This window comes from Columba livia, chromosome 4 (genome assembly GCF_036013475.1).
Source record: "Columba livia isolate bColLiv1 breed racing homer chromosome 4, bColLiv1.pat.W.v2, whole genome shotgun sequence".
NCBI lineage: Eukaryota > Metazoa > Chordata > Aves > Columbiformes > Columbidae > Columba > Columba livia.
The window spans coordinates 341853-360095 of record NC_088605.1 but is presented as its reverse complement, the minus strand read 5'-3'; the positions used below and the strand labels follow the sequence as shown (position 1 = coordinate 360095).

General features: G+C 68.0%; 1 protein-coding gene across 8 annotated transcripts in view; it reads left to right on the top strand.

Annotated features, from left to right (window-relative positions):
* The window catches only part of LOC102085717 (dedicator of cytokinesis protein 2-like), a 75158-nt gene that overhangs the window by 53878 nt on the left and 3037 nt on the right, over positions 1–18243 (top strand). For 4 of the 8 annotated variants that reach the window (XM_065060043.1, XM_065060041.1, XM_065060038.1 and 1 more), the window contains exons 29-45: positions 1550–1648; positions 1895–1989; positions 2462–2540; positions 2663–2763; positions 2880–2938; positions 3704–3852; positions 4717–4802; positions 5311–5467; positions 5682–5722; positions 5833–5923; positions 6021–6140; positions 6647–6736; positions 6837–6941; positions 7728–7869; positions 8009–8090; positions 8187–8271; positions 8513–8599. In XM_065060043.1, coding sequence (XP_064916115.1) covers positions 1550–1648; positions 1895–1989; positions 2462–2540; positions 2663–2763; positions 2880–2938; positions 3704–3852; positions 4717–4802; positions 5311–5467; positions 5682–5722; positions 5833–5923; positions 6021–6140; positions 6647–6736; positions 6837–6941; positions 7728–7869; positions 8009–8090; positions 8187–8271; positions 8513–8599 — 1668 coding nt within the window. Of the gene's footprint in view, positions 1–1549; positions 1649–1894; positions 1990–2461; positions 2541–2662; positions 2764–2879; positions 2939–3703; positions 3853–4716; positions 4803–5310; positions 5468–5681; positions 5723–5832; positions 5924–6020; positions 6141–6646; positions 6737–6836; positions 6942–7727; positions 7870–8008; positions 8091–8186; positions 8272–8512; positions 8600–18243 lie in introns of those variants that run through there. The other 4 variants (XR_010472000.1, XM_065060039.1, XR_010472001.1 and 1 more) reach the window with 4 other exon arrangements.

The window sequence follows — 18243 nt, the reverse complement described above, 5'->3', positions numbered from 1 at the left end:
GTGCTGAGGGCAGCCAGGGCTGGTTGTGGCCACGTCCCGCAGGATCCCCGCGCACGCTGCTGCCCTTCCCAGGGTTGCCCAGGGGCCAGGGGGTGAGCCCGAGGCCTTGATCACAGGCAGCAGCTGCTAAACCATGTCCTGAGAACCTCATGTCCGTCTGTCCAGCCCTCCAGGGCTGGTGACTCCAGCACTGCCCTGGGCAGCCTGTTCCAATGCCCCACAGCCCTTTGGGGAAGAAATTGTTCCCACATCCAACCTCAACCTCCCCTGGTGCAACTTGAGGCCGTTTCCTCTGCTCCTGGCGCTTGTTCCTGGGGAGCAGAGCCCGACCCCCCTGGCTCCAAGCTCCTTTCAGGCAGTTCAGAGATCAGAAGGTCTCCCCTCAGCTCCTGTTCTCCAGCTGAACCCCCCAGGTCCCTCAGCCGCTCCATCACACTTGTGCTCCAGCCCCTCACCAGCTCCGTTCCCTTCTCAGCTCGCTCCAGCACCTCAAGGCTGTTCTTGGCGTGAGGGGCCCAGAGCTGCCCCAGGACTCAAGACAACAGTAGACGTCAGGTGCCCTCATGCCCAACCGTTGGCCCAGCTCAGCCCCAGCAGTGCCGGGTGTCCCACCGTGCTGGGGTGACCTGACCTGTCCCAGGCTCTGGCACACCATGGCAGTTCCAGGGGGCCGGGCTGTTTTCCCTGGCGTGTGGCTCCGGTGCGGTCCGTGTGGTCCCAGCACCCTTGCTGAGGGCAAACAGCTCCTCCGCACAATGGCTGTGCCGCTGCGGGGGCTGGGCCGGGTGACGGCGTGCGGGGAGACTCCTGACAGCGGCTCCTGCTGCTTCGTCCCAAGAGCAAAGCTTCCTCAACCAGCCAATACTCAAACTGCTTTGAAGTCTGTTGCAGACTCAGGTTCTGCCTTGGAAGTGTGGTCAAGAAAACGTGCTGGTTGGCTGAGGGGAAGCTGAGGCTCTGCGGTGAGCAGGGGTGCTGGACCCGCTACCCGCGCTGCTCGATCCACGGGTGCCGCAGCTGAGCAGAGCTCCGGCAGAGCCGGGTGCCCGGGCAGCCCGCGGCGCCGCCGCACGGCTCGTCTGGCAGCACAGCTGAGCACCCGCAGCAAGAGCGGGGACCGTGGCTCAGTTTGGGACCCTTCGCTGGAGGCGGTCGAGATAAATCGGCCTCCAGGCAGGAGCTGCTTGCCGTTTCAGAAATGCACTTACATCCACATGCCTCCTTAAATTACTCTAAAAACTACAGATGTATGCTGCAGCAAACATCCTAGAGAGTCACATCTGTGTCCGCTCAGCACCACAGCGGGTGTCAGAGCTGTCCCGGGGGGGCTGGCGTGGGGGCTGGGCTGAGCAGGCAGGAGAGAGCTCTGCAGAGCTGGGGAGGAGGGCACCGCAGCGGGCGGGGGCGCCGGGGCAGCGGGACCTGGGCTGGGAACTGCCTGGAGGAACACGGATGGGTGCACAGGTCCCACAGGGCCCCCGCACGCCCTGCGGTGCCAGGCACGGGGGACACCCCGTGGTGCCACCACCCTGACCCACCCTCTCCCCAGAGCCACTACGTGGCCTGCTTGGCCGCCATCCTGAGCCAGATGGACAAGGACCACTACAGCTCCTACATCAAGACGTTCCCCTCCCAGCCCGAGCTGATGGTGAGTGCTGCTGCAGCGAGACCCAGGCGCTCCGTCACCCCCCTGCCTCCCCTCCCCGTGTCCCAGCTGGGGCATCTCCCTGGTCCCAGTGCCTGGCGCTGGTGCCACCTGCCCCGGTCCCCGGCACAGCCCACGTCCTGGCCCACAGAGGTGAAGCTCTCGCTGCCAGGTGCCGAGGCTGCTCCCAGCCCCGGTGCTCAGTGCAGCATCGCCCCGGGACGGTGTCCTGATGTCTCCTCCCCGCAGGACTTCCTCATGGAGACCTCCATCCTCTTCAAGGACCTGATCGGCAAGACGGTGTATCCCTGCGACTGGGTGGTGATGAACATGGTGCAGAACCGGTGAGGACCCTGGGGCCGGGAGGGACATTGGGCTGGGACATGAGGACCTGGGACCTGGGCAGGGGACGAGCAGGAACGGCAGCGCACGGCAGCTCGGCCGCGCCAGCCAGCCTGAGGCTGCTCAGCCCCGGGTCCACGCTCAGGCTGGCTCGGGCAGCTCTGGACGCCCCTGCTGCCTGGGGACAGTCCGGGAGCCTGGTGGCAGAGCTGCTCTGCAGCCCCTCGCTGTGCTGGGGGTCTCCGGGGGCACTGGGAAGCGGGTGCATGGTGTGGGTGCAGGACCGGTGCACCCCGGGGCTGCACCGCAGCGGGCGGGAGGGACCAGCTGGGCGCGGGTGCGGGCAGGAGCACCCTGCGAGCCCCGGCACTGCCGGGCGTGCCGCCCTGCACCACCGCTCCTCGCCGTTGCCGGGAGCCACTAGCCCGGCCCTGCCCGCGGGTCGGTGCCGCTCAGCGCCCACTCGCCCCACAGGGAGTTCCTGCGTGCCATCAACCACTTTGCCGTGACCCTCAGGGAGATGTTCCTGAGCAACAGCAGCTTCGAGCTGCAGGTGAGCGGCTGCTGCCTGTGCCTCGTGGGGACAGGGAGGGGACCCGGCCTGGCCTGCGGTGCCGTGGTGAGGGGCCGGGCTGCCCACCCCAGCCGGGCATTCACCCTGTGTTTTCACTGCAGCTTTGGAACAACTATTTCCACCTGGCCGTGGCTTTCCTCACCCAGGACTCGCTGCAGCTGGAGAACTTCTCCCAGGCCAAGCGCAGCAGCATCCTGGCCAAGTGAGTCGCCCTTCCCTCGGGCAGTGCCCAGCGCCCCGCTCCGCGCTCCCGCTCCGCGCCCCGGGGCGCTGCACGCGCGGGCTGCAGGGCGGTGCTGAGCAACAGCCATCCGGCAGGTACGGCGACATGAGAGCCGCCATCGGAGCTTCCATTCGGGACATGTGGTACAACCTAGGTGAGCCGCAGGGCGCCCAGCCGTGAGGAGGCTGGTGAGCCCCTGCAGGCTGGCATCCATCGGCACTGTCCCCAAAACGGGGGCTGGGGAGCGGGATGTTCTGTGTGGGGCACAGGAGCCGCAGGCGTGAGCAGGGTGTGCGAGGCTGCTGACGTGCATACCTGCAGGTGTGCAATCTGCAGGTGTGCAATCTGCAGGTGTGCAATCTGCGGGATGTGCAATCTGCAGGTGTGCAATCTGCAGGTGTGCAATCTGCGGGATGTGCAATCTGCGGGATGTGCAATCTGCAGGTGTGCAATCTGTGGGGTGTGCAATCTGTGGGATGTGCAATCTGCGGGATGTGCAATCTGCAGGTGTGCAATCTGCGGGATGTGCAATCTGCAGGTGTGCAATCTGCAGGTGTGCAATCTGTGGGAGGTGTCAGCCCACGGGATGTGCACATCTGTGGGTGTGCGAGGTGCGGGTGTGCGAGGTGCGGGTGTGCGAGGCTGCGCCTGCCCTCAGCTCTGCCTGCCCGTTCCCGGCCCCGCGGGCGCTGCTGTGCTCTGTGTCCCTGCGCAGCGCAGGTCACGCTGCCGCAGCATCCCGGGGCCAGGCAGGGAGGACGCGGTGCCGGGGTCCTGCCGCACGCCCAGCCCTGGCTGTGCCGGCTCTCCTGGCACCGCTGCCCTCCTCCGCCCCGCGTCGCCGCCCGTCGCAGCCGCGGGCCCAGGGCTGGCCCCAGAGAGCAGCCGCAGGAGCCCCCAGCCCTCCCTGCACCCCCAGGCCAGCACAAGATCGAGTTCATCCCGGGCATGGTGGGCCCCATCCTGGAGATGACGCTGGTGCCGGAGCTGGAGCTGCGCAAGTCCACCATCCCCATCTTCTTCGACATGATGCTCTGCGAGTACGAGCTGACCCGGAGCTTCAGCCGGGTGAGCGCTGGGCTACGGGGGCCGTGGGGGGGCCAGTGTGGCCAGGTCCTGCTCCTCACGGGGTGGAACCAGCCCTTTCGGGTGGGTGAGCAGTGCTCAGCCTCCCCGTCATCCTGGGATGTGGGACTGCACGGGGGAGGACAAGGGACAGGGACAAGGGAGCTGGAAGGGACACGAGCGCAGGGAGAGCCGCTGGGTGACACAGAATTTCCCAGGGACCAGCAGGGACAGGTCTGGTGTCACTCAGCTGGTCCCTGGAAACAAGAACGGGTGGGAGGCGAGCTCAGTATAAACTGCTGCATTTCCACTCGTCCTCCCTCGCTGCCCTGAGCTTTCTCCATGCAAAAGGCTTCTTCAGTTCATGACGAGGTGGCGTTTGTCTCTACTGAGCCAGAAGCGCTTTGCCTGTTTGGGGTGTCCCGTGGGGGGAGAGGGGCTGGGGCTGTCCTCAGTGCCAGGGTAACACGGTCCTGCCGGAGCCCCTTCCCAGCCCCGCTCGCTCCCGGCTCCGCAGCCACGGCAGCGCCGGCCTGGGCCCGGCAGGGCCAGGTACATGAGGCATTCACAGAGGGTGGCCCTGAGCCACTCTGCTGCTGCACGGGGACCTGGGGAGCAGGTCAGGGACCCGGGGAGCAGGATGAGACCCGTCTGTGCCAGGGCAGCCGGGGACTCGCTCCGCCTGGGAGGGGGACAGAGGGACAGTCTGTGCCCCTGGGGAAGGGTCTGCGGCTGTTTGGGACCCGCACTGGCTCCAGTCCCCAGCCGCTCTGGCCCCCGTGCCGCGGCCACGTGCCAGCAGCGCAGCCGTGACAGCCCGGGGCTGAGCCCAGCGCGCCCTCGGCCCCGCGCTCACGCTCTTCCCAGTTTGAGGATGAGATCCTGCGCAAGCTGGACAGCGAGGTGGAGGGCGGCCGGGGCGACGAGCAGTACAAGCAGCTGTTCCAGAGCATGTGAGTGTGCCGGGACGCCCCCGCAGCCATGCGCGCCCCTTCGCCGCCCACCGCGCCCCGGCCCCGGCCCGGCCCCCGGCACCGGCTCCGCTGTGCTCTGGCCCCACGTCTCGGGGCAGCGGGACCTGAGCAGAAAATACCTGCTGCCCAGGCAGCGACACATCCCTTGTGCACCGCCGCTGCCCGGCCTGTCCCCATCGACGCCCTGCTCCTCGCCATGTCCCTGCGCTGGCGACGTCCCTGCCCTGCCCCAGGTGATGCTCCTGCCCGGTGTCTGTCACAGACTGGAGTGCAGGGCAGCTGGGGCCGTCGGGCGTCTCCCCGTCCCTGGTGCGGCTGTTGGGGACAGCGCGGTCCTGGCTCTGTCTGCTGCAGACCAGCTGTTGCTTTTTGACCCTCCTCGGGGGGTCCTGTCCCCCCCAGCACCTCGAGGCACGGAGCTGGGGCGCTGCTGGGATCGCTGTGGAGCTGAGCGTGCGCCAGACCCAGGGCCTCCTGTTGTCCCCAGCCTGCTCAGCTGCTGCCGGGGACACCCCGAGCTGGCCAAGCCTGGGGAGAACTTTGTGGCGCTGGTGACTGGGCTTCTGGAGCGGCTCCTTGATTACCGGGCGGTGATGAACGACGAGAACAAAACCTACAGCATGAGCTGCACCGTCAACCTGCTGGTGGGCACCTCCCCGTCCCCCAGCCCCCCAGTGCCAGCGGGGCTCAGCCCCACGTCCCCCCAGGTCCCACGGTGGCCCTGGCAGAGCAGGGATGGGTTACACACGGTGCTCCCGTGGGGACAGTCCCGGCAGCACCGTGACCCAGAGCGAAGCGTGGGAGGTGCAGCCCGTGCCCCCCGGGGCTGCTGAGGGAGCCTTGTCTGCTCTTCCCCAGAACTTCTACAAGGAGATCGACCGCCAGGCCATGTACATCAGGTGAGCACGGCCCCGGGGAGCCCGGCGTCGCCTGGGGGTCCCTGCGCCCCACGCTGCCCCCGCCCGGCCCACACCGGCCGCTGTGCCCCACACACGGTCCCGCACCCCAGGTACCTGTACAAGCTGAAGGACTTGCACATCAGCTACGAGAACTACACGGAGGGAGCCTACACCCTGCTGCTGCACGCCCGGCTGCTCAAGGTGGGCACGGGGGGACATGGGGCTGCAGCGGACGTGGGGACTGCAGGGGGACCCGGGGGTGCAGGGGCTCTGCGTGACAGCCCCCCCGCCTCTGCAGTGGTCGGACGAGGCAAACACAGCCCCCATGCAGGGCTTGCACAGCCCCAGCCTGCACACCCAGCGCCAGCTGAAGGAGTTTTTGTACAACCAGATCATCGACTACTTTGACCAGGGCAAGGTAAGCGCGGTGTGCACCGCGGCAGCCCCTCGCCCTGTCCCGCTGGCGGGAGCTGGGCTGTCCCAGGGCAACCCGGCTCCTTGGCCACCACTGGCCCCCGTGCCGAGCCCCCAACCGCAGCACAGGCCACCCACCACCCACTGCCGGGGGGCTGGACGGTCCCCGTGCTGCCCAGCTGCTGCAGCTGTCCTTCCCAGCCACCCCATCCCGTCCCACCCCATCCAACCCCATCCCACCTCATTGCACCCCATCCCACCTCTTTGCACCCCATCCCACCTCTTTGCACCCCATCCCACCCCACCCAGCCCCTGTATGGCCTGGGCCAGCAGAGGGACACCCAGCAGAGGGTTTTGCGTGTGGTGGGGGCTCTGGTGCTGGTACAGCAGAAGCCACGTCCTGCTGCTGCCCGCCAGCCCCAGCCGGACCAGCACGGGCTGGTCTGCTCTGGAGCCCCCGCCCGCCACAGCTCACCGCGCACCGCGGGGCGCCCGGCCCCGTCCCTGCAGATGTGGGAGGAGGCCATCCACATCTGCAAGGAGCTGGCGGAGCAGTACGAGAGCGAAGTCTTTGACTACGAAATGCTGAGTGACATCCTGGTGGGTGCCCGAGGGCTGGGGACGCGAGCCGTGGGGGGGCTGCAGGGCTCTGTCCCACGGCGCCCCGGCCCCACCCCCACCCCTGCCCCAATCCCTGCAGCAGCGGGAGGCCAAGTTCTACGAGAAGATCCTGAAGGTGCTGCGGCCCAGCCCGGACTACTTCGCCGTGGGCTACTATGGCCAAGGCTTCCCCACCTTCCTGCGGGTGAGGGCGCCAGGCTGCACCGGGCCAGCACCGGGCCAGCACTGGGCCAGCAGCCACACACACACCGGCAGCCACACACACACATGTACAGCCACACACACACATGTACAGCCACACACACACACACCTGCAGCCACACACACACATGTACAGCCACACACACACCTGCAGCCACACACACACACACCTGCGGATGAAAGCAGAGTCCCCCCCACTCACTGCTACCACATTCCATAGGTTTTTAATCCACCCATGTACCAGTAACCTGGCGTGCTCGCTGGCTTTCCTCCACCGCAGTGTTTGTCCTTATCTTCCCACCCGCTGTTACAGCTGCGGTGAGGGCGTCACCGTTGTCACCGAGGTCACAGCGGGTGTCAGGGGCTCTGTGCTTCCTCTGGGTGGGTTTCTGTATCCACCGACCACAGACCCCGGTCACTTTGTGCGCAGCCACAGGTGGTCCCTGCAGACCCTCGGCTGCCAGAGCCAGCCCCCCGGGCTCACTGCGGGCTGGGGGCTCAGCCTCGTCAGCACCTGCCCCGGGCTCACTGCGGGCTGGGGGCTCAGCCTCGTCAGCACCTGCCCCGGGCTCACTGCGGGCTGGGGGCTCAGCCTTGTCAGCACCTGCCCCGGGCTCACTGTGGGCTGGGGGCTCAGCATTGTCAGCACCTGCCCCGGGCTCACTGCGGGCTGGGGGCTCAGCCTCGTCAGCACCTGCCCCGGGCACCGCAGCTGAGCACGGTGAGGGCTTTGCAGCGCTGGGACCCGCTGCCACCTTCCTCCCCCCAGAACAAGGTCTTCATCTACCGGGGCAAGGAGTACGAGCGGCGGGAGGACTTCGAGATGCGGCTGCTGAGCCCCTTCCCCAACGCCGAGAAGCTGACGACCACGTCTCCACCTGGGCAGGACGTCACCGGCTCCCCGGGCCAGTGTATCCTCTGAGCGTGGGGACGGGGTGGGCGGGCGGCTCGCTCCCTCTGCCATTGCCCCCCACGCGGGTCCCGCGCACCCCCGGGATCCCCCGGGCCCCTCTCCCCGCGGCGGTGCCCGTGGCTCCTTCACTCCCGCAGACATCCAGTGCTTCACCGTGCAGCCCGCGGAGGACGCCAAGGGCCGGTTCAAGGACCGGAGCATCCCGGAGCAGATCACCAAGTGAGTGCCCAGCACCGCGGGGCTGCACCGGCTCTGCGTGGCGGGGGGAGGCGAGGGGGGAGCCTCTGCCGCCTTTCGCCCTTTCCCTCCCCGCAGTTTCTATAAAGCCAACCACGTCCAGAAGTTCAGCTACTCACGGCCCTTCAAGAAAGGCCCAAAGGATCCAGACAATGAATTTGCAGTGAGTGCTGGGACACCTGGCTGGGGGGACGGGGAGAACTGGGGGGACCTGTGCGGAACCAGGTGTCCGGAGGAAGTGGGATGCAGGAGAGACAGCGGATGCCCCGGTCCTGGGACGGGGAAGATGCCCCAGTCCTGCGCCTGTGGGGAGGGGGAGCGGGAGCCCCCGGGCGCACGGGGCAGCCCAGGGTGTCCAAGGGTGATGGGGAGGAGGGCGGGGGTAACAACTGCCCTCCCCGCAGAACATGTGGATCGAGCGCACGACCTTCGTAACGGCATACCCGCTGCCCGGCATCCTGCGCTGGTTCGCGGTGACGTCCACCACCACGGTGAGGGGCTGCGGGGGGCCGGGGCCCTCCCCGGGCAACAGCACAAACCCCAGGTCCAGGCACGGCCCCCAGCCCCTTCCAGGCTTCCCCAGCTCAAGAATCTGGAGCCAGAGCACGGGACCATGTCCTGCTGTGCCCACAGAACTGACCCTGCCCGCAGCAATGACCCTGCCTGCACTGACCCTGCCTGCACTGACCCTGCCTGCACTGACCCTTCCTGCACTGACCCTGCCTGCACTGACCCTGCCTGCAGCACTGACCCTGCCTGCACTGACCCTGCCTGCACTGACCCTGCCCGCACTGACCCTGCCTGCAGCACTGACCCTGCCTGCACTGACCCTGCCTGCACTGACCCTGCCTGCAGCACTGACCCTGCCTGCACTGACCCTGCCTGCACTGACCCTGCCCGCAGCACTGACCCTGCCTGCACTGACCCTGCCTGCAGCACTGACCCTGCCTGCACTGACCCTGCCTGCACTGACCCTGCCCGCAGCACTGACCCTGCCTGCAGCACTGACCCTGCCCGCAGCACTGACCCTGCCTGCACTGACCCTGCCCGCAGCACTGACCCTGCCCGCACTGACCCTGCCTGCACTGACCCTGCCTGCACTGACCCTGCCCGCACTGACCCTGCCTGCAGCACTGACCCTGCCTGCACTGACCCTGCCCGCACTGACCCTGCCCGCACTGACCCTGCCTGCACTGACCCTGCCTGCAGCACTGACCCTGCCCGCACTGACCCTGCCTGCACTGACCCTGCCTGCACTGACCCTGCCTGCAGCACTGACCCTGCCCGCACTGACCCTGCCTGCACTGACCCTGCCCGCAGCACTGACCCTGCCCGCACTGACCCTGCCTGCACTGACCCTGCCCGCACTGACCCTGCCTGCAGCACTGACCCTGCCCGCACTGACCCTGCCTGCACTGACCCTGCCTGCACTGACCCTGCCCGCACTGACCCTGCCCGCACTGACCCTGCCCGCACTGACCCTGCCTGCAGCACTGACCCTGCCCGCACTGACCCTGCCCGCACTGACCCTGCCTGCACTGACCCTGCCTGCAGCACTGACCCTGCCTGCACTGACCCTGCCTGCACTGACCCTGCCCGCACTGACCCTGCCCGCACTGACCCTGCCTGCAGCACTGACCCTGCCTGCACTGACCCTGCCTGCAGAACTGACCCTGCCTGCACTGACCCTGCCCGCACTGACCCTGCCTGCACTGACCCTGCCTGCACTGACCCTGCCTGCAGCACTGACCCTGCCAGCACTGACCCTGCCTGCACTGACCCTGCCCGCAGAACTGACCCTGCCTGCACTGACCCTGCCCGCACTGACCCTGCCTGCACTGACCCTGCCTGCAGCACTGACCCTGCCTGCACTGACCCTGCCCGCAGCACTGACCCTGCCTGCACTGACCCTGCCTGCACTGACCCTGCCTGCAGCACTGACCCTGCCTGCACTGACCCTGCCCGCACTGACCCTGCCCGCACTGACCCTGCCCGCACTGACCCTGCCTGCAGCACTGACCCTGCCTGCACTGACCCTGCCTGCACTGACCCTGCCTGCAGCTCTGACCCTGCCTGCAGCACTGACCCTGCCTGCACTGACCCTGCCTGCAGCACTGACCCTGCCTGCAGCACTGACCCTGCCTGCACTGACCCTGCCCGCAGCACTGACCCTGCCTGCAGCACTGACCCTGCCTGCAGCACTGACCCTGCCTGCACTGACCCTGCCTGCACTGACCCTGCCTGCACTGACCCTGCCCGCAGCACTGACCCTGCCTGCACTGACCCTGCCCGCACTGACCCTGCCCGCACTGACCCTGCCTGCAGCACTGACCCTGCCTGCACTGACCCTGCCCGCAGCACTGACCCTGCCTGCAGCACTGACCCTGCCTGCAGCACTGACCCTGCCCGCACTGACCCTGCCCGCACTGACCCTGCCTGCAGCACTGACCCTGCCTGCACTGACCCTGCCTGCACTGACCCTGCCTGCACTGACCCTGCCCGCAGCACTGACCCTGCCTGCACTGACCCTGCCCGCACTGACCCTGCCTGCACTGACCCTGCCTGCACTGACCCTGCCCGCACTGACCCTGCCTGCAGCACTGACCCTGCCTGCACTGACCCTGCCCGCACTGACCCTGCCTGCAGCACTGACCCTGCCCGCACTGACCCTGCCTGCAGCACTGACCCTGCCCGCACTGACCCTGCCCGCACTGACCCTGCCTGCAGCACTGACCCTGCCTGCACTGACCCTGCCTGCACTGACCCTGCCTGCAGCACTGACCCTGCCTGCAGCACTGACCCTGCCTGCAGCACTGACCCTGCCCGCACTGACCCTGCCTGCAGCACTGACCCTGCCCGCACTGACCCTGCCTGCAGCACTGACCCTGCCCACACTGACCCTGCCCGCACTGACCCTGCCCGCAGCACTGACCCTGCCTGCAGCACTGACCCTGCCTGCACTGACCCTGCCTGCACTGACCCTGCCCGCACTGACCCTGCCCGCAGCACTGACCCTGCCTGCACTGACCCTGCCCGCACTGACCCTGCCTGCAGCACTGACCCTGCCTGCACTGACCCTGCCTGCACTGACCCTGCCCGCACTGACCCTGCCTGCACTGACCCTGCCTGCAGCACTGACCCTGCCTGCACTGACCCTGCCTGCACTGACCCTGCCTGCAGCACTGACCCTGCCCGCACTGACCCTGCCCGCACTGACCCTGCCCGCACTGACCCTGCCTGCAGCACTGACCCTGCCTGCACTGACCCTGCCCGCACTGACCCTGCCCACAGCACTGACCCTGCCTGCACTGACCCTGCCTGCACTGACCCTGCCCGCACTGACCCTGCCTGCAGCACTGACCCTGCCTGCACTGACCCTGCCTGCACTGACCCTGCCCGCACTGACCCTGCCTGCACTGACCCTGCCTGCAGCACTGACCCTGCCTGCACTGACCCTGCCTGCACTGACCCTGCCTGCAGCACTGACCCTGCCTGCACTGACCCTGCCCGCACTGACCCTGCCCGCACTGACCCTGCCCGCACTGACCCTGCCTGCAGCACTGACCCTGCCTGCACTGACCCTGCCTGCACTGACCCTGCCTGCAGCTCTGACCCTGCCTGCAGCACTGACCCTGCCTGCACTGACCCTGCCTGCAGCACTGACCCTGCCTGCAGCACTGACCCTGCCTGCACTGACCCTGCCCGCAGCACTGACCCTGCCTGCAGCACTGACCCTGCCTGCAGCACTGACCCTGCCTGCACTGACCCTGCCTGCACTGACCCTGCCTGCACTGACCCTGCCCGCAGCACTGACCCTGCCTGCACTGACCCTGCCTGCACTGACCCTGCCTGCACTGACCCTGCCTGCACTGACCCTGCCTGCACTGACCCTGCCCGCACTGACCCTGCCCGCACTGACCCTGCCTGCAGCACTGACCCTGCCTGCACTGACCCTGCCCGCAGCACTGACCCTGCCTGCACTGACCCTGCCTGCAGCACTGACCCTGCCTGCAGCACTGACCCTGCCCGCACTGACCCTGCCCGCACTGACCCTGCCTGCAGCACTGACCCTGCCTGCACTGACCCTGCCTGCACTGACCCTGCCTGCACTGACCCTGCCCGCAGCACTGACCCTGCCTGCACTGACCCTGCCCGCACTGACCCTGCCTGCACTGACCCTGCCTGCACTGACCCTGCCCGCACTGACCCTGCCTGCAGCACTGACCCTGCCCGCACTGACCCTGCCCGCACTGACCCTGCCTGCAGCACTGACCCTGCCCGCACTGACCCTGCCTGCAGCACTGACCCTGCCCGCACTGACCCTGCCCGCACTGACCCTGCCTGCAGCACTGACCCTGCCTGCACTGACCCTGCCTGCACTGACCCTGCCTGCAGCACTGACCCTGCCTGCAGCACTGACCCTGCCTGCAGCACTGACCCTGCCCGCACTGACCCTGCCTGCAGCACTGACCCTGCCCGCACTGACCCTGCCTGCAGCACTGACCCTGCCCGCACTGACCCTGCCCGCACTGACCCTGCCCGCAGCACTGACCCTGCCTGCAGCACTGACCCTGCCTGCACTGACCCTGCCTGCACTGACCCTGCCCGCACTGACCCTGCCCGCAGCACTGACCCTGCCTGCACTGACCCTGCCCGCACTGACCCTGCCCGCAGCACTGACCCTGCCTGCACTGACCCTGCCCGCACTGACCCTGCCTGCAGCACTGACCCTGCCTGCACTGACCCTGCCTGCACTGACCCTGCCCGCACTGACCCTGCCTGCACTGACCCTGCCTGCAGCACTGACCCTGCCTGCACTGACCCTGCCTGCACTGACCCTGCCTGCAGCACTGACCCTGCCCGCACTGACCCTGCCCGCACTGACCCTGCCCGCACTGACCCTGCCTGCAGCACTGACCCTGCCTGCACTGACCCTGCCCGCACTGACCCTGCCCACAGCACTGACCCTGCCTGCACTGACCCTGCCTGCACTGACCCTGCCTGCACTGACCCTGCCCGCAGCACTGACCCTGCCTGCAGCACTGACCCTGCCTGCACTGACCCTGCCTGCACTGACCCTGCCTGCACTGACCCTGCCCGCAGCACTGACCCTGCCTGCACTGACCCTGCCTGCACTGACCCTGCCTGCAGCACTGACCCTGCCTGCACTGACCCTGCCTGCACTGACCCTGCCTGCACTGACCCTGCCCGCAGCACTGACCCTGCCTGCACTGACCCTGCCTGCACTGACCCTGCCTGCAGCACTGACCCTGCCTGCACTGACCCTGCCTGCACTGACCCTGCCTGCAGCACTGACCCTGCCTGCACTGACCCTGCCTGCACTGACCCTGCCTGCAGCACTGACCCTGCCTGCACTGACCCTGCCTGCACTGACCCTGCCCGCAGCACTGACCCTGCCTGCACTGACCCTGCCTGCAGCACTGACCCTGCCTGCACTGACCCTGCCTGCACTGACCCTGCCTGCAGCACTGACCCTGCCTGCACTGACCCTGCCTGCACTGACCCTGCCTGCACTGACCCTGCCCGCAGCACTGACCCTGCCTGCACTGACCCTGCCCGCAGCACTGACCCTGCCTGCACTGACCCTGCCCGCACTGACCCTGCCTGCACTGACCCTGCCTGCACTGACCCTGCCTGCACTGACCCTGCCCGCAGCACTGACCCTGCCTGCACTGACCCTGCCCGCAGCACTGACCCTGCCTGCACTGACCCTGCCCGCACTGACCCTGCCCGCACTGACCCTGCCTGCACTGACCCTGCCTGCAGCACTGACCCTGCCCGCACTGACCCTGCCTGCACTGACCCTGCCTGCACTGACCCTGCCCGCACTGACCCTGCCTGCACTGACCCTGCCTGCACTGACCCTGCCTGCAGCACTGACCCTGCCCGCACTGACCCTGCCTGCACTGACCCTGCCCGCACTGACCCTGCCTGCACTGACCCTGCCTGCACTGACCCTGCCCGCACTGACCCTGCCTGCAGCACTGACCCTTCCTGCACTGACCCTGCCTGCAGCACTGACCCTGCCAGCACTGACCCTGCCTGCACTGACCCTGCCCGCAGCACTGACCCTGCCCGCACTGACCCTGCCTGCAGCACTGACCGTGCCCGCACTGACCCTGCCCGCACTGACCCTGCCTGCAGCACTGACCCTGCCTGCACTGACCCTGCCCGCAGCACTGACCCTGCCCGCACTGACCCTGCCTGCACTGACCCTGCCTGCACTGACCCTGCCCGCACTGACCCTGCCCGCACTGACCCTGCCTGCAGCACTGACCCTGCCTGCACTGACCCTGCCTGCAGCACTGACCCTGCCTGCACTGACCCTGCCTGCACTGACCCTGCCAGCACTGACCCTGCCTGCACTGACCCTGCCCGCAGCACTGACCCTGCCCGCAGCACTGACCCTGCCTGCACTGACCCTGCCCGCAGCACTGACCAGCCCGCACTGACCCTGCCTGCACTGACCCTGCCTGCACTGACCCTGCCTGCAGCACTGACCCTGCCTGCACTGACCCTGCCTGCACTGACCCTGCCCGCACTGACCCTGCCTGCAGCACTGACCCTGCCCGCACTGACCCTGCCTGCAGCACTGACCCTGCCCGCACTGACCCTGCCCGCACTGACCCTGCCCGCAGCACTGACCCTGCCCGCAGCACTGACCCTGCCTGCACTGACCCTGCCTGCACTGACCCTGCCTGCACTGACCCTGCCTGCAGCACTGACCCTGCCCGCACTGACCCTGCCTGCAGCACTGACCCTGCCTGCACTGACCCTGCCTGCACTGACCCTGCCTGCAGCACTGACCCTGCCCGCACTGACCCTGCCCGCACTGACCCTGCCCGCAGCACTGACCCTGCCCGCAGCACTGACCCTGCCTGCACTGACCCTGCCCGCACTGACCCTGCCCACAGCACTGACCCTGCCTGCACTGACCCTGCCCGCACTGACCCTGCCCGCACTGACCCTGCCTGCACTGACCCTGCCTGCAGCACTGACCCTGCCCGCACTGACCCTGCCCGCACTGACCCTGCCTGCAGCACTGACCCTGCCTGCACTGACCCTGCCTGCACTGACCCTGCCCGCAGCACTGACCCTGCCTGCACTGACCCTGCCTGCACTGACCCTGCCTGCACTGACCCTGCCCGCAGCACTGACCCTGCCTGCAGCACTGACCCTGCCTGCACTGACCCTGCCTGCACTGACCCTGCCTGCAGCACTGACCCTGCCTGCACTGACCCTGCCTGCACTGACCCTGCCTGCAGCACTGACCCTGCCTGCAGCACTGACCCTGCCTGCACTGACCCTGCCCGCACTGACCCTGCCTGCACTGACCCTGCCTGCACTGACCCTGCCTGCAGCACTGACCCTGCCTGCACTGACCCTGCCCGCACTGACCCTGCCCGCACTGACCCTGCCCACAGCACTGACCCTGCCTGCACTGACCCTGCCCGCACTGACCCTGCCCGCACTGACCCTGCCCGCACTGACCCTGCCTGCACTGACCCTGCCTGCAGCACTGACCCTGCCCGCACTGACCCTGCCCGCACTGACCCTGCCTGCACTGACCCTGCCTGCAGCACTGACCCTGCCCGCACTGACCCTGCCCGCACTGACCCTGCCCGCAGCACTGACCCTGCCTGCACTGACCCTGCCTGCACTGACCCTGCCTGCACTGACCCTGCCTGCAGCACTGACCCTGCCCGCACTGACCCTGCCCGCACTGACCCTGCCCGCAGCACTGACCCTGCCTGCAGCACTGACCCTGCCTGCACTGACCCTGCCCGCACTGACCCTGCCCACAGCACTGACCCTGCCTGCACTGACCCTGCCTGCAGCACTGACCCTGCCTGCACTGACCCTGCCCGCAGCACTGACCCTGCCCGCAGCACTGACCCTGCCTGCAGCACTGACCCTGCATGCACTGACCCTGCCTGCACTGACCCTGCCTGCACTGACCCTGCCTGCAGCACTGACCCTGCCTGCACTGACCCTGCCTGCACTGACCCTGCCTGCAGCTCTGACCCTGCCTGCACTGACCCTGCCCGCAGCACTGACCCTGCCCGCAGCACTGACCCTGCATGCACTGACCCTGCCTGCACTGACCCTGCCTGCAGCACTGACCCTGCATGCACTGACCCTGCCTGCACTGACCCTGCCTGCACTGACCCTGCCTGCAGCACTGACCCTGCCTGCACTGACCCTGCCTGCACTGACCCTGCCTGCAGCTCTGACCCTGCCTGCACTGACCCTGCCCGCAGCACTGACCCTGCCTGCAGCACTGACCCTGCCTGCACTGACCCTGCCTGCACTGACCCTGCCTGCACTGACCCTGCCTGCAGCACTGACCCTGCCTGCACTGACCCTGCCTGCACTGACCCTGCCTGCAGCACTGACCCTGCCTGCACTGACCCTGCCTGCACTGACCCTGCCCGCAGCACTGACCCTGCCTGCACTGACCCTGCCTGCACTGACCCTGCCTGCACTGACCCTGCCTGCAGCACTGACCCTGCCTGCACTGACCCTGCCTGCAGCACTGACCCTGCCAGCACTGACCCTGCCTGCACTGACCCTGCCTGCACTGACCCTGCCTGCAGCACTGACCCTGCCTGCAGCACTGACCCTGCCTGCACTGACCCTGCCTGCACTGACCCTGCCTGCAGCACTGACCCTGCCTGCAGCACTGACCCTGCCTGCAGCACTGACCCTGCCCGCAGCACTGACCCTGCCCACAGCACTGACCCTGCCTGCACTGACCCTGCCTGCAGCACTGACCCTGCCTGCAGCACTGACCCTGCCCACAGCACTGACCCTGCCTGCACTGACCCTGCCTGCAGCACTGACCCTGCCAGCACTGACCCTGCCAGCACTGACCCTGCCTGCACTGACCCTGCCTGCACTGACCCTGCCTGCACTGACACTGCCTGCAGCACTGACCCTGCCTGCACTGACCCTGCCTGCACTGACCCTGCCTGCACTGACCCTGCCTGCAGCACTGACCCTGCCAGCACTGACCCTGCCTGCACTGACCCTGCCTGCACTGACCCTGCCTGCAGCACTGACCCTGCCTGCACTGACCCTGCCTGCAGCACTGACCCTGCCAGCACTGACCCTGCCTGCACTGACCCTGCCTGCAGCACTGACCCTGCCTGCACTGACCCTGCCTGCACTGACCCTGCCTGCACTGACCCTGCCCGCAGCACTGACCCTGCCTGCACTGACCCTGCCTGCAGCACTGACCCTGCCTGCACTGACCCTGCCTGCACTGACCCTGCCTGCAGCACTGACCCTGCCCGCACTGACCCTGCCTGCACTGACCCTGCCTGCAGCACTGACCCTGCCTGCACTGACCCTGCCTGCACTGACCCTGCCTGCACTGACCCTGCCCGCAGCACTGACCCTGCCTGCACTGACCCTGCCTGCAGCACTGACCCTGCCTGCACTGACCCTGCCTGCACTGACCCTGCCTGCAGCACTGACCCTGCCCGCACTGACCCTGCCCGCAGCACTGACCCTGCCTGCACTGACCCTGCCTGCACTGACCCTGCCTGCAGCACTGACCCTGCCTGCACTGACCCTGCCTGCACTGACCCTGCCTGCAGCACTGACCCTGCCTGCACTGACCCTGCCTGCACTGACCCTGCCTGCAGCACTGACCCTGCCTGCACTGACCCTGCCTGCACTGACCCTGCCAGCACTGACCCTGCCTGCACTGACCCTGCCTGCAGCACTGACCCTGCCCGCACTGACCCTGCCTGCACTGACCCTGCCAGCACTGACCCTGCCTGCACTGACCCTGCCTGCAGCACTGACCCTGCCTGCACTGACCCTGCCCGCACTGACCCTGCCTGCAGCACTGACCCTGCCTGCAGCACTGACCCTGCCTGCACTGACCCTGCCCGCAGCACTGACCCTGCCTGCACTTACCCTGCCCGCAGCACTGACCCTGCCTGCACTGACCCTGCCTGCACTGACCCTGCCTGCACTGACCCTGCCCGCACTGACCCTGCCTGCACTGACCCTGCCTGCACTGACCCTGCCTGCACTGACCCTGCCCGCAGCCTGTGCTTGGAGCTGGGGACCAACCTGTCCAGTGCTTCCCCGTGCGCCCTCG